The sequence below is a fragment of the Aquarana catesbeiana genome, linkage group LG07 (assembly GCF_042186555.1).
Source record: "Aquarana catesbeiana isolate 2022-GZ linkage group LG07, ASM4218655v1, whole genome shotgun sequence".
In the NCBI taxonomy this organism is placed as follows: Eukaryota; Metazoa; Chordata; class Amphibia; order Anura; family Ranidae; genus Aquarana; species Aquarana catesbeiana.
In genome coordinates this window covers 18273927-18301811 of record NC_133330.1, presented here as the reverse complement: position 1 = coordinate 18301811, position 27885 = coordinate 18273927, and the positions used below count along the sequence as shown (strand labels likewise).

The 27885-nt window shown below is 43.7% G+C and overlaps 1 protein-coding gene across 1 annotated transcript; it reads left to right on the top strand.

The window, feature by feature from the left end:
- Window positions 1-27885, top strand: LOC141102847 (uncharacterized). The gene is made up of 4 exons (XM_073591875.1): window positions 1-461; window positions 15384-15772; window positions 27361-27471; window positions 27588-27885. The coding sequence occupies exons 1-4, from the start codon at window positions 1-3 to the stop codon at window positions 27692-27694; spliced, it is 1068 nt and encodes a 355-aa protein (XP_073447976.1). The 3' UTR covers window positions 27695-27885.

Sequence of the window (27885 nt, the reverse complement as noted above, 5' to 3'; positions counted from 1 at the left end):
ATGACCTACCATCAAAACGAGGTGACCTTTCTGGATGTCACCATCCTCCGTGCAGAGGGCGGTGCCATCCAGACTCGCCTGTTTAGGAAGCCAATGGCAGGAAACTCTATACTCCACGCATCCAGCTTTCATCCACGTCCTCTCTTGACTTCCATACCCTTCAGTCAGTATTTACGCACTAGAAGGAATCGCTCCGACGAGAAAACCTTTCAAATCGAAGCAAAAGAGTTACAAACTAGATTACTGGAGAGAGGATACTCCAAAACCTGCCTCAAGAAGGCCTACAAAAAATCTTTGGAAAAAACAAGACATGAACTTCTATATTCTCATAAACAAATATGTGATGCCCAAAACTCTATTGCGACTAGAATTATAATATCCTATTCCAACCAACATAATAAAATTCACAATATACTGCAGAAATATTGGCACCTTCTTTCCATGGATGCCAATTTGGGCAGGTTTGTGTCAACAAAACCACTCATCACCTTTAGATGTGCCACATGAATTAGAGATTGCATTGTTCAAAGCGAGTTCAAGGGTGAGAATCGGGGCGATCCCTGCAAAACCCTAGGCACATACACATGTGGGGGTTGCACCTTTTGTCCATACATACAGGTGGGACCCACATGTGTGCTGCCAAATGGAGGGCCCTTTAAAGCGGCGCATTTCGCTAATTGTAAGACCAGGGGGTGGTATATTTGCTACTCTGCAATTGCGGCTCGTTTTACGTAGGCAAAACAAAGGTTGAACTACGATCTAGGATGTCCAAACATATTTTGAGCATGAAAAAATGTGTTCCAGATCTCCCCCTTGGAAGACATGTTCTGTCCCTGCACTGCGGTATCTGTCCGAGGATCAAGTTTTTGGTCCTGGATAGAGTTCACCCCAGTGCATGAGGGGGAGACTGGAACAAAACCATTCTACAAAAAGAACTTAAGTGGATTTTTAAGCTCCAGGCCACAACCTTTCCAGGCCTGAATGAGGCAGTCAATTACAGGCCCTTTCTGGAGGGGTTTGTGTCTGGAGGTATGGAAAAAAGAGTGAGATATTTATATATGTTTTGTTTTTTACGACACAACCATCCTCTCTGGTTCTCTACTCTGCTCTCTTTCTTCCCCTCTCTTTACACATATACATATGATCCACTCATTATGTGTACAATATTTAGTTTATTCATCTCATTTTATGACGACAGTTCATGGTTATTGGGGCACGTGTACCCCAAAAAATGTTTTGCCTTTGATCTTTTATCCATATGCATCTGTGTTGTTTTGCTTGTTGGTGCCGTATGTCACTAGGGCCTCTCTTGGTCTACTTTGCTTCTTTTCTATTCCCATATGCCATTTTCTCTGCCTGACCCCATTCCTTTCTATTCTGTCTATATTAATATATATTTTTTCCTATTTTTATTTTTTATTTAATTATTATTTTTCCCCCTGATGATGGCATACACAGTGGGCCATGCGATTCATCTGCGGGCGATCCCGGCACGCCCAGGCCGTTCTGGGCAGTTTTTGGACCGAGTGTTCCACTCTTGATCCAATTCTATGCTCCCGCTCGGCTTATCTCCCTGCGATCTCCCCCACCTTGTGGGCATCATCGGCCCTACCTCCACTGAGGTCGATGCTATCTTTTTCCCTTCCATCCATGTCCCACCTCCCACTGTCATGCCACTATCAGCACTGTTGTCATTTTCCATGCAGGCGCCCCTGCAGTAGAAGAGATCGCCAGTCTCTTCTTCATGTTTAGTGGCTCCCTGGGCGATCGCGCATGCGTGTCGGTGGGAGCACAACGCCACTCCTCCTGCATCGCCATCTTAGATGTGGGCAGGGGGTGACAGCCGTGCGCAGCGCACTTGGGGAATCGCGGTATCAGCTGTTGTGTGGGTGTGGATGATTGTCATCAGACATAATCACCCACGCCTGCTAGAAAGGGGAGGTTTGTTCAATTAGCTCCTATATGTAGGCTTGCTTTAGCAATGGTGCATTAGTGCTGTGTTTTCTGGCAAGGCAGCTTAACAGCGAAACATTGATTCGGGTAATATGCTATTTTTTTTCCTCTGCAATTTTTATTTCAACAAAATGACTATCCAAAGGCCACATCTATCCTGGTTTTACTTTACCTTCCCTGTCATTTATAGACTATATCTCTGTTGGATCATTGTACCTGGGTGATGCTTTTGAGTTTCTGCCTGGATCCTTTTCAAGCTACTAAATTGTAATTTGGAGTTCTGATACATATTTCTTATCAGCCTATACTGTATGCGACCAGGGACCTACATCATATCCTCCTGACCCAGTGTGCCACTTTTCATCCCATGTTGCTTGTGCATGTGCACACACAGCACCTTTTTGAGGTATATTTTTATTGATACTTTTTGTATATATTTCTTTGTATGCCTATGTGTATATATGTATATATATATATATATATATATATATATATATATATATATATATATATATATATATATATATATATATATATATATATATATATTTATATATATATATATATATATTTATATATATATATATATATATATATATTTATGTATACGTATATTTTGTTTGAATATTATAAAATCAATTTAACTTAGATGGGCCCCGCTTTGACCTCTTGACCAACCTCTTTATGTGAGGCTTTTTGGTAACAATGGTGGAAAAAAGATGGGGGACTAAAATAAAATAAAATATTCAGTGTTAGTTTATATACTTTGAGAGTTTTTTTGTTTCATTCCCAGCTTCCTGCTGTTTGCGGTCTCGGTTCGCCTTCAGCTTTGTTTCTGCATCCACTTTCTCCACCAATCAGGAACTCACCTATCTTTTAATTCCAGCTTGCTATATCTGTGCTTCTTGGGGTTAGTTGGCCATTCCTTAAGGCTCTGGTGGCATGTTGGACGTGTGAGTACAACAGCGACATATATGCATGCTTTGTTACATCTGATTTAAACACTGACTGAGCTATGTTGTTGTTAAAATATGTATTTCTTTGTATTTTAGATTGTTACATGTAGAAAATATTTTTCATATCGGTTCATCCCTGAAGAAGGAGTGTAGGACATTCCGCAACGCGTAGGATATATCGAATGCTTTTGATCCTATGCTTATATGTCTATGTCCACTCTTTGAGTGTATTTGTTCTCTGAGTCTTACCAGAGATATCATATACTCCAAAGCCATTTGCACAGACAATTTTAATATATGCTAATATATGTATGTTATGAATTTTTGATACATTGTTTAATAAAATTTTGTTATTTTTTACTATATGATATGTCTGACAATCTATGCCTTTAAAGTCCCACCCTTGAGGGGAAAACTTTGTACCGTATCTAAGATTTGGATGTTGGCTGACCAATAGCATATGAGTTTTTATAAAAAAACTCCATCTCTTTTGATAATTCTCCTTCTAAGGCTAGGTACACACATATGCAAATTGGATGTGGGTCTCCCCGCATCCAATTGACATGGCGGCCACAGTCTGCATTTAAAAAGGGCCCTGTATGTCTTCGGTTCTTATTCAGGGGCAAATTCAGGCAAAAATGTGGATGTAATTTGCACCTGAATTAGTGAACAGGGACGCACCAGACCCCATGCTGTGAACCGCAGCTGCAGCATATGTGAACCCAGTCTTAGACCCCTAAGTGGGTCATGATTCACTCATCACACTGAATTGTATAAACCACTTATGTCTAGTAGGAAACCTTCTTCTCCGGTCCTCTTCTCAGCACCATTTCCATTCCTTTCGATGTACTCAAGCACCATGCCATAAAGACACCATAAAAAGGAAAAACAGATGTTTCTTAGTGCTGCACTGAGTCTATTGGCCAATTATTTGAGGCTGCTCTGGGTTGTATTGGGGGTGCAGAGCAGAATGTCTGGTGGACTCGTATGGGAGATATTCTGGGCTTAGAGAGACGATTATTCCAGACACAGAACAAATCTAATCAAACATCTTCCATCTTGTGTTTTAGCAGCACTCCCAGCCATGGACTCCAAATATTCCCTGTACACCATCCTGAATATCATTAAATTCATCCTGGGGGTTCTGCTGGTCCTGGTCAATCTGTCTTTCTGCTGTTCTAGCTGAGGTTAATAGAACTTTTTCCGTTGCCCCCTCTATAAAATATACCTTTATTGGTTTCAATGTTTATATATATATATATATATAGAGAGAGAGAGAGAGAGAGAGAGAGAGAGAGAGAGAGAGAGAGAGAGAGAGAGAGAGAGAGAGAGAGAGAGAGAGAGAGAGAGAGAGAGAGAGAGAGAGAGAGAGAGAGAGAGAGAGAGAGAGAGAGAGAGATTTACATTATTGTATATTATTGTCTTACAGATAAGGGGGTGGGAGTCACCATCTGGAGAGAGAACTGAAACCCAACATGGCTTCCTCACAACCAAACATTCCACCTTCAGAGAATGTGGCTATTGGTATGGACAATGTCCAACCCACTGAGCTGTGACAAAGGACCGCAAGATATGAAGATGAGACTGGAGGAGCCGTAAGGAAATCGGAGGAACAGAGACACCCTGAAAATGATGTTACTGATTGGCAATGGTTGTCTTATCACCCAAGAAAATGCAGATAACATTGACTCAACTTATTATATTACAGAAACCTCCAAAAACACCCCCAGAAGCTCACCACCTTTTGGCTAATTGATTGCAATTCTGTATTCCCATGATGCGCCACCATATTCCATCTAGCTCACACTCTCTCAGTTCCCCAGCACTGCCCCACCTCCACCTTTCATGTTTTGAGTATATACTGTAGATATTGTATATAGCAAAGCTCAATCCCTACAAGGTCTTCAGGAGCTTGCAGATCAACTGCACTGGCCCTAACCCACAGAATGATGTCCTTCTTTCTCCTGTAGACCAACTTCATTTAAAGGGCCACAGATATGTCGGCAAAAAATTAAAGCTGTTTGCAAAATTTCCAAACAGCACAAAAGTTATTTTTTTTTTTTTTTATTTGTAGTTTTTTATTACAATTTATAGTGACTGTATATATGGCAGATTGTGGCATGTAGCACAGCAACAGGAACACGTAAAAAAGACACATGGAAACTCTGATGTAAATATTGGCATAGGACAACTGCCAGATACTTTGCAGTGGAACCTGATTAGGTCAAGATGGACACTGAATATCAGCTAAGCAATATCAAGCAACACACACACTGCTCTAATGTTGGATTCCATGAAGATTGACATCTCAGTGAATAATAAGTTTCATTGTGAATGTCCTAAGCCCATTTACTTTACTGGCAGTGTGATCTCAGGAACATTCATCTCAGGGTTTGCTCTTTTCTAAGGGTGGAATAATGGAAAACGACAGTCATGCTAGCATTCCTTGTACCCCACATTGCTTTTACTTTTTATCATTCCTTTTTTGTGATCACTTTTATTGTACCAGTATCTGATAATTGACTTTTACCAATAAAACCATTTGGTTTTACCTGCACTATTGAAGTCCTCCTTCCCTCTTCTTTTATGGTTGTCCTTTAGAGCCTATGTGGGAATACCTTGGGAGACGATCGTTTGGTTGCAGAGTACCTGTGGAATCTACGGACCGAGAGTTGGGGACACCGCTTCAGACCTGCCCCATCCTCCTACGTCCAGTACCTGAGCAGCATCTGATCCATACCCCATAGGATCTCAAGCCTCTATGACCCCTTTGTCGTATGACATATAGGGTCCACCACAGCTGGTAAGAGTATTTATTTACCGCTGAAGTGTACCTCTGAATGCATTACTCTACATCCCTGTGGACTTCACGTTACACACACCTATTGTGTTGCACACAATCTTGTTTACTTCTGTTTGGTTTCAGTACTTTGGCACATTATATTTGTTTTTAGTTCACCTCACTTAGGATACATTTCTATTTCTCTAGCAGCGCCACACTGTCACTTTTTTATTCATTTGGAACCTTGTACATTTGAGTGTTGGCAGCTTTCGTTTTGTTTGTTTCACTGTTGTACAGCGCAGTCTTTCTCCACCAAGTTACCCGGCATAGCCAATGTACACAACACAGATGAAAGTAAATATGTAAAGATTTATTACAAATGTTATACATCAATGAGCAATAATACAACTTGAAAGTTGCTGGGTCAGTAAATACACATACACAATAAAAAAATAAAATGTACATACATATGGACAGGAAAGTATGTAAACATAATGCAGACATCAATAATATCCAGCATGTACCGCCATAAACAAGCATCAATAAAGCCCTATGCATTTTGCAAGACCCTGCTCGCTTCTTCAGGGGCGGATGCATGAATGTTGTATCGAAAGGCTGAGATAAATCGCCAAACACTGGATATCAAGATGGCGGCCATGTAGTGCATCCAGCTCGGGAGCTGAGGAGGCGGAGCAGACAAAAGCCACAACAGGGGAACATCCAGAGGATCAGCACATTCTGGATAGGGGTATTTCACACTACGGTCTCCACAGCCCCTTAAAATCATGTCTAGAAAATATCTCAATGGAATGAAAAATATCCAATGGTTGTCAGTTTGTTCTTAGAGATGTGACCGCTCTATCCAACCGTCAAGTTGTGAATCACACAGTTGTGAACATTGGCTAAACCTCTCTCACCTCATCTAAAGTCCCAGGACTACTTCTCTTGTTTTTTGTGCAATAAATGGTAACAGACACAATTTGTGAGTGCCTAAATGTCCTAGCTGATCAACAGTCCCATGAAGTAGACAGGAGAATGAGCAGTCACCAGTGCTGTGAATATTGAGAGAAGCAGTTCGAGAAGTAGGAGCACATAAGAGCATTGAGGGAGGCAGGAACACACCGGATCAGTAGGAGAAGCAGAGGCAAAGAAGGAAGAAGGAACACACAGGAGCATTGGGAGAAGCAGAAACACACAGGAGCATTGAGAGAAGCAGAAACACACAGGAGCAGTAAGAGAAGCAGGAGCACACAGGAGTAGTGAGAGAAGCAGAGCATGCAGGAGCAGTGAGAGAAGCAGAAACACACAGGAGCAATGAGAGAAGCAGAAACACACAGGAACAATGAGAGAAGCAGCAGCACACAGGAGTAGTGATAGAAGCAGAAACACAGGAGCAATGAGAGAAGCAGGAACACACAGGAGCAGTGAGAGAAGCAGGAGCTCACAGGAGCAGTGAGAGAAGCAGAAACACACAGGAGCAGTGAGAGAAACAGAAACACACAGGAGCAGTAAGAGAAGCAGGAACACATAGGAACAGTGAGAGAAGCAAAAACACACAGGAGCAGTGAGAGGAGCAGGAACACACCGGAGCAGTGAGAGAAGCAGGAACACATAGGAACAGTGAGAGAAGCAGAATCACACAGGAGCAGTGAGAGAAGCAGGAGCATGCAGAAGAAGTGAGAGAAGCAGGAACACACAGAAGCAGTAAGAGAGGCAGGAACACATAGGAGCAGTGAGAGAAGCACAAACACGCAGGAGCGGTGAGAGAAGCAGGAGCATGCAGGAGCAGTGAGGGAAGCAGGAACACACAGGATCAGTAGGAGAAGCAGGAGCAGTGAGGGAAGCAGAAACACGCAGGATCAGTAGGAGAAACAGGAACAGTGAGAGAAGCAGGAACACACAGGAGCAGTGAGAGAAGCAGGAACACACAGGAGCAGTGAGGGAAGCAGGAACACACAGGATCAGTAAGAGAAGCAGGAGCACACAGGAGTAGTGAGAGAAGCAGAGCATGCAGGAGCAGTGAGAGAAGCAGAAACACACAGGAGCAATGAGAGAAGCAGAAACACACAGGAGCAATGAGAGAAGCAGAAACACACAGGAGCAGTGAGAGAAGCAGCAGCACACAGGAGTAGTGATAGAAGCAGAAACACAGGAGCAATGAGAGAAGCAGGAACACACAGGAGCAGTGAGAGAAGCAGGAGCTCACAGGAGCAGTGAGAGAAGCAGAAACACACAGGAGCAGTGAGAGAAACAGAAACACACAGGAGCAGTAAGAGAAGCAGGAACACATAGGAACAGTGAGAGAAGCAAAAACACACAGGAGCAGTGAGAGGAGCAGGAACACACCGGAGCAGTGAGAGAAGCAGGAACACATAGGAACAGTGAGAGAAGCAGAATCACACAGGAGCAGTGAGAGAAGCAGGAGCATGCAGAAGAAGTGAGAGAAGCAGGAACACACAGAAGCAGTAAGAGAGGCAGGAACACATAGGAGCAGTGAGAGAAGCACAAACACGCAGGAGCGGTGAGAGAAGCAGGAGCATGCAGGAGCAGTGAGGGAAGCAGGAACACACAGGATCAGTAGGAGAAGCAGGAGCAGTGAGGGAAGCAGAAACACGCAGGATCAGTAGGAGAAACAGGAACAGTGAGAGAAGCAGGAACACACAGGAGCAGTGAGAGAAGCAGGAACACACAGGAGCAGTGAGGGAAGCAGGAACACACAGGATCAGTAGGAGAAGCAGGAGCAGTGAGGGAAGCAGGAACACACAGGAGCCATGAGAGAAACAGTAGCACATAGGACCAATGAGAAAAGCAGGCACACACAGGAGCCATGAGAGAAACAGGAACACAAGGGAGCCATAGGAGAAGAAGGAGCACACAGGAGCCATGAGAGAAGCTGGAAGAGCAATTGGAGAAGCAGGGATGGACAGGGGCTGTTAGAGAAGCAGGAAAACACAGGAGCAGTGATAGAAGCAGGAGCACACAGGAGTATTGAGGGGAGCAGGAAAAACAGATGCATTAAGAGAAGCATATGCATAAGACAACATCCAGGGAAATGATCTGGATGACATTTGCATTCACTACTCAAGCATCAAATATTTACATAAGTAAATACAAGGTCATTCAAATCTTCAGAGATCACAGAGCTATGAAAAAGTAGCTGTCATGCTAATCTGTTCCCCCATCAATCAACCCAATTTAATCTGATCTTAATGTATCACTAACAGTTTGTGTAAACCGTTTTCCCTCTGAGTACATTATAATGAAGCATTGAAAGGGGAATAAAGTTCTCCTAAAGGAAAAAGCATACCTTCACCATGAGCTTTACCATTCCTCTATGTTACATAAAAGTCACACTAATGTGATATCATTTTAATCAGCATATTTTGTTGATTATATTTTGGGGTGAATATAAATCTATGCCATTTCAACAAAATGTTGTTAATCAATCAATACAAAGTAAAGTGTATGAAAAGATTGGAAAATGATGTGTAGAATGCAACCTTCAAGCACGTTCTAGGCAACCTCCATTCATTATGAGAGAATATAGCATTTATAAACTACACCTATAATAGCTGCATACACAGAATTTCCTTTGAAATGCCTAAACTCCTTCCTGCAATAGCCCGTCATGTCCATTGATGTACCTGTATCAGATAACATTCTCCACCATCAATGCAAAGTTTCTACAATGTCATTGTCACCATTGTCCTATGTAAGAGACGGGGTGAAAATCTCATCTCAAATGTGCTATGTGTACAATGAGATGCTTTCTTCCTTCTCCTCCAGAAAGATTGGATGATGTAGAAAACTCAGATGTTCCCCCTCAAATTCTTCCTCTGTGATGTCACAGCCACAGTGTTCCCCAGCATGGAGAGAGGTGTGTGTGGTACCTGGAGATCCATTCCCTTCCTCGTTCCATTCAATAAAGTCTGGGATTGATGTCTCCAACATAGAGGTGAGGAGGATATTATCTATCAGTGTCCTCAGTGATCTACCTGGAGGCCTCTTTGATGAACAGCTCACACAACACAGAGAATACACCTCCACTCCCACCCATAGGACATCACTGTCCTCTACACTGCCTCTAACCCCACCATACATATCACACGGGGTGGGGTCATCTGCAGTAAGGAATGATTATGATGGATTGAGGATTGGGAAAATTGGTGGATTGAGGAAAATATCTATCACATATCTGAGGCTTGTACATCAGTCAAGTAACACGATTCGTTCACATTATCATAGGAGAGTTCATCTTAGTGGACTGTTATTGCCTTTTGAATTCCTGGCCTATTGCACACGGAGGGTTTAATGACAATTTATGCTCATTGGTATCACGGTATATCAGTATCAGGTAGTGTAGGGTTAAGGCGTCTATTTATAAAGAATCAAGAGAATACCTCATGAATAATCCATGTAAAGTGTCTATCATTTATTTCCTATGATCATCACCTCCATCTAGTGGTCATAATGCGTTATTTTCCAGATTAAAGTATTTTAGGTAAATACTACATTATGCCCAGTAGATGGAGCTGACAATCATAAGAAATAAACAAATTAAATAAATTATAGGGATTATTCATGACAGTTGAGGCTTTAGGACAGATTTTTTTTTCTATATATATATATATATATATATATATATATATATATATATACACAGACACCTTCTGCCTGACAACAATGAGCTATTCCATAGGACTTGTGGGATATGGCCGGTATGTAATATTCCCGCAGGTCATTACTGAATAGAGGTGTTCCCAGACTCTGAGTCCTCTGAGATGGGTGTGTGATCTCCTATCAGATCCGGAGTGTGTGGAGTGAGAGTGTGAACTGAGAACGGCCAGGAAACACTTATAAAGCAAAGTGTCAATGAGTATCCACTACTGCCTCCTCCATAGATAATGACTGTCTCTGTGGAGGAAATATCTATACATTCTGCCCAGAAGCGGCTTCACAGACTATTCAGTGTCATACAAGCAGAAGATGCAGAATTCCAGATATTTTATACTCTCCGATCCTCATTAATATACAGTATCTCACAAAAGTGAGTACACCCCTCACATTTTTGTAAATATTTTATTATACCTTTTCATGTGACAACACTGAAGAAATGACACTTTGCTACAATGTAAAGTAGTGAGTGTACAGCTTGTATAACAGTGTAAATTTGCTCTCCCCTCAAAATAACTCAACACACAGCCATTAATGTCTAAACTGCTGACAACAAAAGTAAGTACACCCCTAAGTGAAAATTTCCAAATTGGGCCCAAAGTGTCAATATTTTGTGTGGCCACCATTTTTTTCCAACACTATCTTAACCCCCTTGGGCATGGAGTTCACCAGACCTTCATATGTTGCCACTGGAGTCCTCTTCCCCAGTGCCAGCAGCACTCATGCAGCCCCAGACCATGACACTCCCACCACCATGCTTGACTGTAGGCAAGGCACACTTGTCTTTGTACTCCTCACTTGGTTGTCGCCACACACGCTTGACACCATCTGAACCAAATAAGTTTATCTTGGTCTCATCAGACCACAGGACATGGTTCCAGTAATCCATGTCCTTAGTCTGCTTGTCTTCAGCAAACTGTTTGCAGGCTTTCTTGTGCATCATCTTTAGAAGAGGCCTCCTTCTGGGATGACAGCCATGCAGACCAATTTGATGCAGTGTGCGGCATATGGTCTGAGCACTGAAAGGCTGACCCCCCACCCCTTCAACCTCTGCAGCAATGCTGGCAGCGCTCATACGTCTATTTCCCAAAGACAACCTCTGGATATGACGCTGAGGATGTACACTCTACTTCTTTGGTGGACCATGGCGAGGCCTGTTCTGAGTGGAACCTGTCCTTTTAAACAGCAGTATGGTCTTGGCCACCATGCTGCAGCTCAGTTTCAGGGTCTTAGCCACCTTCTTATAGCCTAGGCCATCTTTATGTAGAGCAACAATTCTTTTTTTCAGATCCTCAGAGAGTTCTTTGCCATGAGGTGCCATGTTGAACTTCCAGTGACCAGTATGAGAGAGTGAGAGCAATAACACCAAATTTAACACTTCTGCTCCCCATTCACACCTGAGACCTTGTAACACTAAGGAGTCACATGACACTGGGGAGGGAAAATGGCTAATTGGGACCAATTTGGACATTTTCACTTAGGGGTGTACTCACTTTTGTTGCCAGCGGTTTAGACATTAACCACTTGCCGACCGGGCCATAGCCGAAAGACGGCAACAGCGCGGTCGGCTAGTTCTGGGTGGACGTCCATGGACGTCCTCCCAGAATACTGCTCTCGCGCGCCCCCTGGGGCGCGCACCCGAGAACTTCCGTGACCGCCGGGTCCGGAGGACCCGGCGCATCACGGATCACGGTAAACGGCCGCTAATCGCGGCCGTTTACCATGTGATCGCTCCGTCAAATGACAGAGCGATCACATGTCAACAGACCGGCGTCATCTCATGACGCCGGTTCCTCCCTCCCCTCTCTGTACCGATCGGTACAGTGCGAGGGGAGAGGGGGAGGGATCGGATGGCAGCACCGCTGTGGGCTGTATGTGTAGTGCTCACAGCGGTGCTCAGTGACAATTGCTGTCACATCCATCCATCCCTCAATGCTCAGCCATCCCTGCATAATACCCTACAATACTCTGCACTATACCCTGCAATACTCTGCATAACACCCTGCAATACTCTGCATAACACCCTGCAATACTCTGCATAACACCCTGCAATACTCTGCATAACACCCTGCAATACTCTGCATAACACCCTGCAATACTCTGCATAACACCCTGCAATACTCTGCATAACACCCTGCAATACTCTGCACTATACCCTGCAATACTCTGCATAACACCCTGCAATACTCTGCATAACACCCTGCAATACTCTGCACTATACCCTGCAATACTCTGCATAACACCCTGCAATACTCTGCATAACACCCTGCAATACTCTGCATAACACCCTGCAATACTCTGCACTATACCCTGCAATACTCTGCATAAAACCCTGCAATACTCTGCATAATACCCGGCACTACTCTGCATTATACCCGGCACTACTCTGCAATATACGCGGGCACTACTCTGCAATATACCCTGCAATACTCTGCAATATACCCCGCAATACTCTGCAATATACCCCGCAATACTCTGCAATATACCCCGCAATACTCCGCAATTTTTAACCAGTTCCCGCCCACAGTCATATGACCTCCCTGACTTTGAGCGGGTATATCTGAATGATGGGTGCAGCTACAGGCATCATTCAGATATCAGCTTTTTCAGCCAGCGATTTCCTACACCATAGGAATGATCATAGTGGCTGTTCCACTGCTTGATCATTCTTATGGGAGGCGAGAGGGGACGCCCCCCCCTTCCCGCCACCCTCCGGTGCTTCTACCGACTCACCGCTACGATCGAAGCCAAGATCGTTTTTTTTTTATTATTATTTCAGGCTTCCCAGCCTAGAGGTGAGATGTGGGGTCTTATTGACAACATATCTCACTGTAAAGAGGACCTGTCATGCCATATTCCTATTACAAGGATGTTTACATTCCTTGTAATAGAAATAAAAGTGATCAAAAAATTTTTGGGGGGGGAAAAAGTGTCAAACTAAAATAAATAAAGTAAAATAAACAATAAAAAAAAAAAAAAAAAAATTTAAAGCGCCCATGTCCGTGTGCTCGCATGCAGAAGCGAACACATACGTAAGTCCCGCCCACATATGAAAACGGTGTTCAAACCACACATGTGAGGTATCGCTGCGATCGGTAGAGCGAGAGCAATAATTTTGGCCCTAGACCTCCTCTGTAACTCAAAACATGTAACCAGGAAAAAATTTTAAAGTGTCACCTATGGAGATTTTTAAGTAGCGACGTTTGGCACCATTCCACGAGAGTGTGCAATTTTGAAGGGTGACATGTTGGGTATCTATTTACTCGGCGTAACTTCATCTTTCACATTATGCAAAAACATTGGGCTAACTTTACTGTTTTGTTTTTTTTTAAAGCACAAAACTGTTTCTTTCCCCAAAAAAACGCGTTCGAAAAATTGCTGCACAAATACCGTGCGAGATAAAAAGTTGCAACAACCGCCATTGTATTCTCTAGGGTCTTTGCTAAAAAAAATATATATATTGTTTTGGGGTTCTATGTAATTTTCTAGCAAATAAATTATGATTTTTACATGTAGGAGAGAAATGTCAGAATTGGCCTGGGCGCTCCAGAACGCCTGGAGGTGCTCCCCTGCATGTTGGGCCTCTGTATGTGGCCATGCTGTGTAAAAGTCTCACATATGTGGTATCGCCATACTCGGGAGTAATAGCAGAATGTGTTTTGGGGTGTAATTTGTGGTATGCATATGCTGTGTGTGAGAAATAACCTTCTAATATGATAATTTTGTGAAAAAAAAAAAAAAGAAAAAAAAAATCTTGATTTTGCAAAGAATTGTGGGAAAAGATGACAATTTCAAAAAAACTCACCATGCATCTTTCTAAATACCTTGGAATGTCTTCTTTCCAAAAAGGGGTCATTTGAGGGGTATTTGTACTTTTCTGGCATGTTAGGGTCTCAAGAAATGAGATAGGCCGTCAGTAATTCAGGTGTGATCAATTTTCAGATATTGGCACCGTAGCTTTTGGACTCTCTAACATTCACAAAGACCAAATAATATACACCAAGTTGTACTTATTTTTACCAAAGATATGTAGCGGTATAAATTTTGGCCAAAATTTACGAAGAAAAATTACTAATTTGCTAAATTTTATAACAGAAACAAAGAAAAATTCATTTTTTTACCAAATTTTCAGTCTTTTTTCTTTTATAGCGCAAAAAATAAAAAACCCAACGGTGATTAAATACCACCAAAAGAAAGCTCTATTTGTGTGAAAAAAAGGATAAAAATTTCATATGGGTAAAGTGTTGTATGACTGAGTAATTGTCATTCAAAGTGTGAGAGCACCGAAAGCTGAAAATTGGTCTGGTTAGGAAGGGGGTTTAAGTGCCCAGTGGTCAAGTGGTTAATGGCTGTGTGTTGAGTTATTTTGAGGGGACAGCAAATTTACACTGTTATACAAGCTGTACACTCACTACTTTACATTGTAGCAAAGTGTCATTTCTTCAGTGTTGTCACATAAAAAGATATAATAAAATATTTACAAAAATGTCAGGGGTGTACTCACTTTTGTGAGATACTGTATGTGGAATGTGGTTGATGAGGTGACGGGGGCGTATATGATAATCACCATACACAGAGATCGCCAGGAAGTGGTCTGATCAGAGAGTGGACCAGAGGTCTACGTGACATCTCATAAGGTGACCACAGAGAGAACTTTCCATCCCAGACACTCCGCCCAGCGCAGAGACCTGCCAGTAATACCGAATATTCAGGGGAGACGACCAGAACCATCAGAGCAACATGAACCCCATCATTGGACTGATCTGTATGCTGGGGGTCCTGCCAGGTCTGTGGAGGAAATTGTATTTATTCTTTCTTTCTCCTCTATAGTCTTGGTCATTGGTATTTGCTGTCTGACGAGATATCTTTCTTTCTTTCTTTCTTTCTTTCTTTCTTTCTTTCTTTCTTTCTTTCTTTCTTTCTTTCTTTCTTTCTTTCTTTCCATCCTAATAATCTATCTATGATTATATGATTATATATCTAGTACAGATCTTTGTACAGTAATTTCTCCTCTATAGTCTTGTCACACTCATCGGTCTCTTCTCTCTGTCAGGATTTCTATCACAGACAATCCATGTATGGCAGACTCCAGTAATATGGGCCACAGAGGGCGACTCCATAACCTTACCATGTGACTACAGAATCGATGGAGAGAACTTTTATTTCGGGAGGTACAAGTGGTACAGACACATAGTGAGGAGTGGGGTGGAGATCTCTGAGAATGATAAGTATTTCTCTGGAAGAATCTCCGGAGTGAACTTCGATCAGTTCTTCCATGGACGATCGGCCGCCATCACCCTGCACAGTGTGGAGTTGTCAGACTCCGGGATGTATTACTGTGAAATTATATTTCAAATCGTCCAACAAATATCCGGAGATGGAAATGGGACTTTCCTCAATGTGACAGGTGAGATCTGTATTTACTGTCCTGGTTGTGTAATTATCAATATCTGATCAATAATGAGACAGTGAGATGACCCTTCAGAGGATATCAGATAGGAAATGTAAATTTAATATAAAAATCGACAATATTTTAAAATGGTTGTAAAGGCAGAAGATGCATTCTATGCATTAAAGGAGAAGTCCAGCCTGAGCTCGTTTCTCTGGGCTTCTCCTCTGGGTCACAGGAATGTCGTTCGTTTTGCACTCCTGTGACCCGTTTTCAGCAGAGAGTGGGCTGAAGTCCGCTCTCTGCTGACGTCACTGGAATCAGTCCAGGCACCGCGTCATCCCGACAATGAAGTCGGGATCCGCCAGTTGCCTGGACTGATGGCCGTCTCAGTCTCTCAGTGAGCCGCTCCCCGCCCCTCCACAGCTCAGCGCTCCAATGAGCATGGAGAATCAGAGCAGGAGAGATGCTGACTGACAGACACTAGCTCTCTGCTCGGGGAGGTGAGAGGACCGAGCCATCGGCGGTGTTCAATCGCTCGGTTCTCAGTGCAGAGGCGGCAGGGGACAGATGCAGCATCCACCTAGGTAAGTATGATGGGTTAAAAAAAAACAAAAAACATACATCTCTTTTAAGATAAAAAGCCTTCTGTGTGCAGCAGCCTCCCCTCAGCCCCCCTAATACTTAACTGAGCCCCCTCTCGATCCAGCGATATAAACAAGGTGCCTCGGCCATATGGGACTCTCCCTCCTGATCGGCAAAAGTCAGTTAGCCAATGGGGAGAGAGGGGGCGGGGCCTAACTGCATCTCCATGTCTGAATGGACACAGGGAGCTGTGGCTCGGGTGCCCCCATAGCAAGCATTGCTGGCTGAGGGGGCACTCAACAGGAGGGAGGGACCAGGAGAACCGGCGAGGGACCTGAGAAGAGGAGAATCAGGGCTGCTCTGTGCAAATCCACTGCACAGAGCAGGTAAGTATAACATGTTTATTATTTTTATAGGAAAAAAAAAAACTTGGTTTAGTAAAACCCTAAACCTGACCGACTCCACCACAGATATAAGACATGGAATGTGTAAGTGACTCAAAATGGAAAACTATACTAGTGGTGAGAAAGAAAATGCTGCACATCCCTAATAAGGCATCAGTAAAAAAAGGTTCCCCGTGGGGTTTTGAATTGCAGCAACAAGATACAAAAAATTTGAAAAATATATCATTTTATTTAGAAAAAAAATTGTTACATCAAAGAGACATTTGTTTGTGTTAAAACATGAGCTCTGTAGGTGATGGTAATACATGTACATAAAAAATGCAGCCATTGAATACAAAAAGGAAGAACATAGCATGATATGAATATGTAAATCATACTGAAGAAGCCCGACGCGTTTCAACCTTTAACAGTGGAGGTATTCTTCTGGGGGAGCAAAAAACTATAGAGAAAAAAATACATATATAGTGGTAGAATCATTTAGAAACCAAAATGTTAACAGGCAAAATATATTGATCTTGACACGTATATTATAATAGTTTGAATAAATTTACCAATCACAGCTGAGAGAAACTTCCTGATTGTTGTGCCCATGAGCTGCCAGAGAATCCAAGCAATGCGCCAAGACACCCCCACCTCAAACTCCGAAAGGGGAGGGGCAAAAACCAGCGAGCCAAAGAGAGAGCCTACCATTATACCTTGGGTTCCTTGTTTTGTCACTGGCACTGGTTTATTGGCACTTTTTTAATAAATTTGGCAACTTTACCCTATGTATATTATTGCGCCTAGACACTAGCCATCTGATCCTTTAAAATCTCCCCCAGTCATCACGGGAGGCTGCACTGGGCGTGCCATGTGTTCTGCTTGCACCGGAGCTTGGGTAAGCAGCCTCATATTTTGACTACCCCCTTCATTCCCCACTTTATCATTATTAAAAAATCCTCCCATATATACCTGACTGTATTGTTATTGACTTTTTGTCTATTTGTAGTTGTACAGTATTTTCAGATGAAGCGGTAAACCCGTGAAACTAGTCGAAATACCAAGTCACCTGTGCTTTTAATTCTTTTGCCTTGGCTTTTGTACTAATACATTTTTGTAAATTTTTATGATTGTTTATATACTTTATTTGTACTTTCATATATCGTACCGTGATAGTCTGCTTGCCTTCTTGTCTCTGGTGAGTTCTGGTTGGGGTCCAGACTCCCAAACTTCTATTCTATGAAAGGGAAAGGAGAATAGAATATAGAAGGAATGAGACGGATGAGTGTGAATGAAAGTGTGTAGAAAGAAAACAAAACAAAACACAAATGGAGGTGACATGAGAGGGAATAGTATAAAAATGAAGTGCAGTGAACAGGACTGGGACCACCCAGATATATTGATACAAAAGTGCAAGGAAAAAGTGAGAGGATGATGGAGTGCCAAGTGAGTGCGAGAAAAACAGGGTGTATGGGACAGAAGAAAAAGAAGTGAAAACCAAAGAGTGAACAAAAAATGTGACCCTGCAGTGTACTCCAAAAAGACCCTAAAATTATTTACCTAAATGTTAATGGCAAGTTTAACTTATCCATATAAGGTGAGGGAGAAGTATATGTGACCAAACGTAAAAGTCATGCATCAAACGTCCATTTTCATGAGCGGATGAACTAACAGGGCCAAACATTATAAGGGTAAGAATATTATAAAGAATAAATCGAGTAAACTTGGTGGACAAAAAAAGTCCAGTGAGTACCCATCAATAACATTACTTCTAAGACAAACGAAATTCAGGTCTGTCCAGAGTGATTGCTGCATAGGATCTGAATTAGATCCATAAGAGCCTAACTATATATGCCACCCCTCCAATTGTCAAGAAATCCGATTGGTTGTGGTTGTGGAAAAGGCGCCTCCTTTTCCCCCAACAATTAGGGGGAAAAAACCCCCGAATGGAGTCAAAAGTGAGCCGCACAAGGGCGGCCACCACACGGTCTCCCCAGCATTCCGGAACGGGGAGAACCCGCCGACAAATGTCGTCACTTCCGCTGCAAATCTGCGTGACGTCATGATGTCCGTGCACGCCGAGGAAAACTCGCGCATGTGCGGCAAGCCAGAGGGCACCTGGAGTGATCGCAGGACGCCGCCGGCAAGAGTATGCTCCCTCCAGCGGCCAACATAAAGAAGGCCGCCTCGGGGGAAGAAAAGAAGGGGGGCATATAGTGGCAAAGGATGCCATACTCCCCCCACCCTTCCATGAGGCCCAAAAAAGTGGCCAACGGGGGCCACCATCCCCAAACGTGCTAGAGCCAGGGGCACACACCAAACACAGCCAGAGCCCATGACAGCCAAGGGGAACAACAACCAACTCAGGGAGGATTAGAACATACATGTAAATGTTAGAATGATAATGCATTTTTAAGGAGATCATAATAGACATCAGGGCTTTTTTTCAGAGGGAACTTGGTGGAACTCAGTTCCACCACCTCTGGCTCAGACCCTTTGGTGCCTGCTCTCAACAATCACTTGTAAACACAGAAGTCTGGTTTCTGTGTTTACAAGTGACAACTCTGCACTCTGTATGTAATGAAATCCTGGTATTTAATGCCCCTTTAAGACCCTCCTACTGTTTTTGTGAAATTTGACTGAACACACCCACTATTTGATGTGATTTGGAGATCCCAGCCCCCCACCCTGCGTGAATGAGTATGGGGTACTGTCCGCTGTCTGGTTCTTGTCCGGCATCTTCTGCCGGATCCCCCGCTATCTTCTTCCAGCTCTTTTGCTAGCGGGGACCCGGTCTTCTTCTCCCCTCTTCTCTTCTTCTGATGTTGACACGACGCTCTCTCCCGCTGTAATGCCGTCTAAGAGGTGTGCGGCGACTTATATAGGCATGGGGCGTGGTCACCGTGTGATGTCACCGGGTGACCCCGCCTCTTATAACGGCATAGTCCCATCATGCCCCGGATACACTAAGGATGAGCCGAACACCCCCCCGGTTCAGTTCGCACCAGAACTTGCGAACAGACCAAAACTTTGCACGAACGTTAGAACCCCATTGAAGTCTATGGGACTCGAATGTTCGAAATCAAAAGTGCTCATTTTAAAGGCTAATTTGCATGGTATTGTCCTAAAAGGGGTTTGGGGACCCGGGTCCTGCCCCAGGGGACATGTATCAATTCAAAAAAAGTTTTACAAACTGCCGTTTTTTCGGGAGCAGTGATTTTAATAATGCTTAAAGTGAAACAATAAAAGTGTAATATTCCTTTAAATTTCGTACCTGGGGGGTGTCTATAGTATGCCTATAAAGGGGCGCATGTTTCCCGTGTTTAGAACAGTCTGACAGCAAAATGACATTACAAAGGAAAAAAGTCATTTAAAACTACTCGCGGCTATTAATGAATTGCCGGTCCGACAATACACATAAAAGTTCATTGATAACAACTGCATGGGATTTCCCCACAGGGGAACTCCGAACCAAAATTAATAAAAAAAACTGGCTTGGGGTCCCCCTAAATTCCACACCAGGCCCTTCAGGTCTGGTATGGATATTAAGGGGAACCCGTGCCAAAATAAAAAAAAAAAATGACGTAGGGGCCCCCCTCAAAATTCATACCAGATCCTTCAGGTCTGGTATGGATTTTAAGGGGAACCCCGCGCCAAAATTAAATAAAAAATTGGCGTGGGGTCCCCCCAGAAATCCATACCAGACCCTTATCGGAGCACGCAACCTGGCAGGCCGAAGGAAAAGAGGGGGATGAGAGAGTGGCCCCCCTCCTGAACCGCACCAGGCCACATGCCGTTAACATTGGGAGGGTGCTTTGGGGTAGTGGCCCCCCAAAGCACCTTGTCCCCATGTTGATGAGGACAAGGGCCTCATCCCCACAACCCTGGGCCTTTGGTTGTGGGGGTCTGCAGGTGGGGGGGCTTATCGGAACCTGGAAGCCCCCTTTAACAAGGGGACCCCCAGATCCCGCCCCCCCTGTGTGAAATGGTAAGGGAGTACCCCTACCATTTCACAAAAAAACTGTCTAAAATGTTAAAAATGACAAGAGACAGTTTTTGACAATTCCTTTATTTAAATGCTTCTTCTTCCCATCTTCTTTCTTCTATCTTCTTTCTTCTATCTTCCTTAGGTTTCTTCCTCCATCTTCTTCTTCTTCTGGTTCTTCTGGTTCTTCCTCCGGTGTTCTTGTCCGGCATCTTCCTCCGTGGTGTCTTCTTCCCTTCTTCATTCTCGGGCCGCTCCGCATCCATGGGAGGCTCCTGCTGTGTGATGCTTCTTGTCTTCTGACACTTCTCCACCCGGTGACCCTGCCCCCTCTGATGCACGGGGACTTGACGGGGACTTCCCTGTGGCATTCCCCGTGATGTCAGAGGGGGGTTGGGACGTTACGTAATGGGTGACCCCCTCTGATGTCACCCCCTCTGATGTCAGAAGACGGGAAGCGTCACACAGCGGGAGCCTCCCATGGATGTGGAGCGGCCCGAGAACAAAGAAGGGAAGAAGATGCCGCGGAGGAAGAAGAAGATGAAGATGGAGGAAGAAACCGAAGGAAGATAGAAGAAAGAAGATGGAAAGAAGAAGCATTTAAATAAAGGAATTGTCAAAAAATGTCTCTTGTCATTTTTAACATTTTAGACACTTTTTTTGTGAAATGGTAGGGGTACAAAAGTACCCGCTTACCATTTCACACGGGGGGGCGGGATCTGGGGGTCCCCTTGTTAAAGGGGGCTTCCAGATTCCGATAAGCCCCCCCCGCCCGCAGACCCCCACAACCACCGGCCAAGGGTTGTGGGGATGAGGCCCTTGTCCTCATCAACATGGGGACAAGGTGCTTTGGGGGGCCGCTACCCCAAAGCACCCTCCTAATGTTGAGGGCATGTGGCCTGGTACAGTTCAGGAGGGGGGGCTGCTCTCTCTTCCCCCCCTCTTTTCCTGCAACCTGCCAGGTTGCGTGCTCAGATAAGGGTCTGGTATGGATTTTTAGGGGGACCCTACGCCTTTTTTTAAAAAATTTTGGCGCGGGTTTCCCCTTAAAATCCACACCAGACCTGAAGGGCCTGGTATTGAATTTCGGGGGAACACCACGCATTTTTTTTTCTGAATTTTTTTTTTTTTCTTAATGCTGTTTTTATCAATGAACTTTTATGTGTATTGCCGGACCGACATTTCATTATAGCCGCGAAGTGAACCAGCGTAAAAAAAAAAAGTCTAGAGGTGGGCCCGTTCAACCTATGCAAATGCATTTACGTTGCTTGACATTTACTAATATTTTGCCAGCGCACTGAACCAAAGCATTTGAACAAGCGCAAATGCCATTTGAGCATGCGCAGTGTATAAATTCACCTCCCGCAGCTCTAAATGTATTTGCCGGTGCTGCCGGCTTGTTCAGAGAAAGTCACTTTCTCATTCTATTTTGGCCATATTTGTTATTTGGACAGTTAGTACTACACTTCCCCACATCACCCACATCACCCCCATAATATTGGCACTTCCAGCTTGTTTAAATTTTAATTTAAAGATGCCGTGCGCCATGTCTATAGTGGCGTACCGATCGCCTCTTCCCGTGCTCCGGGAAGAGAATAGTAAATGGGGGATCGCGCTGTGTTACCGGTGCAAATGTTTTGTAAATACGAAAATGTCATTTGCGCATTGGCGTGCACCGCAAGTCATGGTGCAAATGCTTCGTAAATCTGCCCCTCTGTGTCTACCAAGAGATAAATACTTATTTCCAATTTGCATACTGTAAGTGTGCTGTGCAATACAGCAACAAAACTCCTCTCTGTTTTTGCCTATATAGAAAGCATTGCATTCACAGAGCAACATATAAACTAGGCCATGTGTCTGACAATCGGTGAAATGGAGAGGTGAAAACACCTCTCCATTCAGCAATAAAAAAAGTATTTTCTGTTCTGATAAGGGGACAATGGGAGCAATGGCCGCACGGAAAAGACCCTCGTACGGGACAGTGCTCTTTAAACAATTTCCCTTAAATTTACTTGTAACTTGTCTTTCTTTGATTGACATAGGTCGAAACGCACCGGGGTTCTTCAGTATGATTGACATACTTATATTCCTTTTTGTATTCAATGGCTGCATTTTTTATGTACATGTATTAGCATCACCTACAGAGCTCATGTTTTAACACAAACAAATGTCTCTTTGATGTAACAAATTTTTTCTAAATAAAATTATATATTTTTCTAATTTTTTGTATCTTGTTGCTGCAATTCAAAACCCCACGGGGAACCTTTTTTATTGATGTGTAAGTAACTCTACCAGATGTCCATGGACATTTTGCCAATATAAGGCCATGTATAATTATTATGGGGCCCAATGTCAGAGTACAGTACCAGCATCTCAGCATCATGTCTTCACTATTTATAAAGGTAAAGCCCAGGTCTGGTCACAGGAGGGTTTTGTTTTGGATGGAGTGTGGAAGCGCTTCCATAGTGGCCCCATTTTTCAATGGATCGCGATCGCACCACCGAAAGCAACACGGGGCATAATTCTTGCTCCAGTGTGTGTACACCCTCAGCTGCTGGGGGGGGGATCGGGGCGGTAAAACTGCAGCTCAACAACAGGGTATTACCAAATCCCCCCCCCCCGACATCACGTGTGAAAGAGCCCTAAGGGTGCTGCCGCCAAATGCAAATAAAGGCTTATTCACAGGCCCTGCTGCTCCTCTCCATCCCAGTGTGTTTGACAGGTGGTGAGCAGGGATAAGCCGAACACCCCTCTGTTCGGTTCTCACCAGAACATGCGAACAGGAAAAAAATTTGTTCGAACACGCGAACACCGTTAAAGTCTATGGGACTCGAACATGAATAATCAAAAGTGCTAATTTTAAAGGCTTATATGCAAGTTATTGTCATAAAAAGTGTTTGGGGACCTGGGTCCTGCACCAGGGGACAAGGATCAATGCAAAAAAAAGTTTTAAAAATGGCCGTTTTTTCGGGAGCAGTGATTTTAATAATGCTTAAAGTGAAACAATAAAAGTGTAATATTCCTTTAAATTTTGTACCAGGGGGGTGTCTATAGTATGCCTGTAAAGGGGCGCATGTTTCCCGTGTTTAGAACAGTCTGACAGCAAAATGACATTTCAAAAGAAAAAAAGTCATTTAAAACTACTCGCAGCTATTAATGCATTGCCGGTCCGACAATACACATAGAAGTTCATTGATAAAAACGGCATGGGAATTCCCCACAGGGGAACCCTGAACCAAAATTTAAAAAAAAATGGTGTGGGGGTCCCCCTAAACTCCATACCAGGCCCTTGTGATGCCCTGTCTACAAAGATACACAGGGCATTACATGATGGGAATCATTGTGTTTTCAGATCGAGGGGCAACAGATGCATAAATACAGAGATTGCAGAGAATAGCCGGCCAGGAATAAAGCTACAGAAGACGTCAACAGAATGTAAGAGGGAAATGATAGACATTGCACACAATGTAGGAGGCAAATCTAGCCATTTATAGACCAACCCCAATACAGCACAATAGAGAAACCAGTAGTGGGGAACCCTCCACTCATCTCTCTGCTTTATTGTCAGGGATATAAGGCATGCCTAGACCAGAAAGGTATCATGTGACCTGAGACCTCTGTAGAGTGAGGAGAGCCAGGTATAGATGGTGACAAAAGTGTCCACCTTTTCCTATTCCCATGAAAGGGATCTCTCTGTATACAGCACCATGCATGGATCTCTCTGTATACAGTACAGTACATGGATCTCTTTACAACACAGTACAGTGCAGTCATCTCTCTATATACAATGCATGGCTCTCTATACACACCCTATAGCTGGTGGTATTCTGCATTGTTAGTGTATTGCTGGGATTTGTAGTCCTCTAGACCAGTGTTTCTCAACTCCAGTCCTCAAGGCGCCCCAACAGGTCATGTTTTCAGGCTTCCTATTATTTTGCACAGGTGATTTGATCAATTTCACTACCTTAGTAATTACCACAGCTGTTTCATCTGAGGGAAATCCTGAAAACATGACCTGTTGGGGCGCCTTGAGGACTGGAGTTGAGAAACACTGCTCTAGACAGTGGTGGAACTACCAGGTTTCTTGCACCGGGTCTTTGAGGTTTCTATTTTCACCTCTCGTTAAATACACACATTTTCTGCTAAATCTCAGCATATAAACAAGGAAAAAAAAAACATTCCAAATTGTGCTACACCAATGGGATATTCGGGTTAGTCACTCCTTGATTTCTACCTCCCTGAGTTCCATATCAGATCTCATGGTCACCACTTCCAAAATGATTCTATGACTGCCAAAGCACCAATTAACCACTTGACAACTGGGCACTTAAACTCCCTTCCTAACCAGACCAATTTTCAGCTTTCGGTGCTCTCACACTTTGAATGACAATTACTCATGTAATTTAGTCATGCAACACTGTACCTATATGAAATTTTTGTCCTTTTTTTCACACAAATAGAGCTTTCTTTTGGTGGTATTTAATCACTGCTGGGTTTTTTATTTTTTGCGCTATAAACCAAAAATACTGAAAATTCGATAAAAAAAAAAAAATTCTTTGTTTCTGTTAAAATTTATTGGTAGAGTAATGGCGAGTATTGGCAGAGTTTTGCAGTTTTGCAGAGTATTGCACAGTGTTGCAGAGTATTGGCTAGTATTGGCAGAGTATTGGCGAGTATTGGCGAGTATTGGCGAGTATTGGCGAGTATTGGTGAGTATTGGCAGAGTTTTGCAGTGTTGCAGAGTATTGCACAGTGATGCAGAGTATTGCAGTATTGCAGAGTATTGCAGTGTGTTGCACAGTGTTGCAGAGTATTGCAGTATTGCAGTGTGTTGCACAGTGTTGCAGAGTATTGCAGTATTGCAGATTATTGCCATTTTTTATATTGAGCAGCGCTGTGGGCACTAAACATCCAGCCCACAGCGCTGCCATCTCTCCCCCTCTCCCCCTCTCCTCCGCACTGTACCTATCAGTACAGAGAGGGGAGGGAGGAACCGGCGTCATGACGTGATGCCGGTTTGTTTACATGTGATCGCTCCATCATTTGACGGAACGATCACGTGGTAAACGGCCGCGATCAGTGGCTATTTACCGTGATCCGTGATGCGCCGGGTCCTCCGGACCAGGCGGTCACAGATGTTCCCGAGTGCGCGCCCCAGAGGGCGCGTGGGAGCAACATTCTGGAATGACGTCCATGGACGTCCACCCAGAACTAGCCGACCGCGCTGTTGCCGTCTTTCGGCAATGGCCCGGTCGGCAAGTGGTTAAAGAAAAACCTTACACACAGCAGGGAGCAATGATGAAAATTCAGCCACAGTGACCCCCTGTGGTGGGATGACTATTATACAACATAACTGAACCAGAACTTGCTGCAGACTTGCAGAATGTTTGCAAAGAAAATTGATCTGGAGTGATTAAATGCGGACTTGCTGCAATTGTGCAACAAACTTGTGAAGCCTGGCAAGTCTAGCAAGAGCTTAGCAAGTTTTCAAACTTGCAGCACAATTACTTTCTATCTGGGTGTCAGTGCGGATTGGACTCACCAGAGGTTGTTTAACCGGTTCCTGACCGGCTCCTGTAGATATATGTCGGCAGAATGGCACGGCTGCGCAAAGTAACGTACCCCTACGTTACTATGAATTTGCCGCCGTGTGCGCGCATGCAATCTCCGTGAGCCGGGTCACGGGTCCCGCGGACTCGATCGCCGTGGGCATACCCGCGATCGCCTCACGGAGAGGACGAACGGGGAGATGCCATTGTAAACAGCATCTCCCCGTTCTGCCTAGTGACAGTGTCACTCGATCTCTGCTCCCTGTCATCGGAGCAGAGATCAGTGACGTCACATACACTGCCCATCCCCCTGACAGTTAGAATCACTCCCCTAGGACATACTTAACCCCTCCCCGCCCCCTAGTGGTTAACCCCTTCACTGCCAGTATCATTTGCACAGGAATCAGTGCATTTCTATAGCACTGATTGCTGTATAAACGACAATGGTCCCAAAAATGTGTAAAAAATGTCCGACATGTCCACCATAACGTCGCAGTCACAATAAAAATCGCTGATCGCCGCCAAAACTAGTAAAAAAAAATTATTAATAAAAATTCCATAAAACTATCCCCTATTTTGTAAACGCTATAACTTTTGCGCAAACCAATCAATAAATGCTTATTGTGATTTTTTTTTACCAAAAATAAGTAGAAGAATACGTATTGGCCTAAACTGAGGAAAAAAAATGTTTTTTCATATATTTTTTGGGGATATTTATTATAGCAAAAAGTAAAAAATAATGTGTTTTTTTCAAAATTGTCGCTCTTATTTTGTTTATAGCGCAAAAAATAAAAATCGCAGAGGTGATCAAATACCACCAAAAGAAAGCTCTATTTTGTTTTGGAGCCACGTCGCATGGCTGCGCAATTGTCAGTTAAAGTGACGCAGTGCCGAATCGCAAAAAGTGCTCTGGTCAGGAAGGGGGTAAATCCCTCAGGGGCTGAAGTGGTTAATACCGAGTCTATTGAGGCTGCTCTGGGAATTATTGGGAGTGAAGAGCAGAACTTCTGGTGGACTCATTGTATAGGAGATATTCTGGGCTTTGAGTGACAATTATTCCAGACACAGAACATCTATTTATACATCTTCCATCCTGTGTTTTAGCATCAGCCGCAATTTCTGGACCTCCCCCATACACCGTCCCGAATATCATTAGAATGGCCCTGGGGGTTCTGGTGGTCCTGGCTGCCCTGTCTGTCTGCTGTTGCAATGGAGGTGAGTAGAATTTTCTCCTGTGCCCCTTCTATTGAATGTCTCTCTGTTTGGGTTATTTCATTTATATACTCTATATACAGAGAGATTTATGTATTTGTATATATATTGACCTGCAGATAAGAAGAATGGGATTCATGACTCGGAGAGTAAAAAAAGTGAAGTGAAACTCAACATGACTTTCTCCCAACCAAACGCTCAACCTTCAGAGGAGAATATGGTATAGACCAGGGGTCTTGAATTAAAATTGACGGAGGTTCGGTCAGCAAAATTTCCTTCCAGCAGAGGTCAGAATCTCATTAGCACCATAACACACCACCAACCCTTCTTTACATCATCGTCTTCAGCATACCTTTCACATCATGGTCCCCTTTACATCACAGTCCCCTATTTAAAGCAGTCACACAGTGTCCTCAG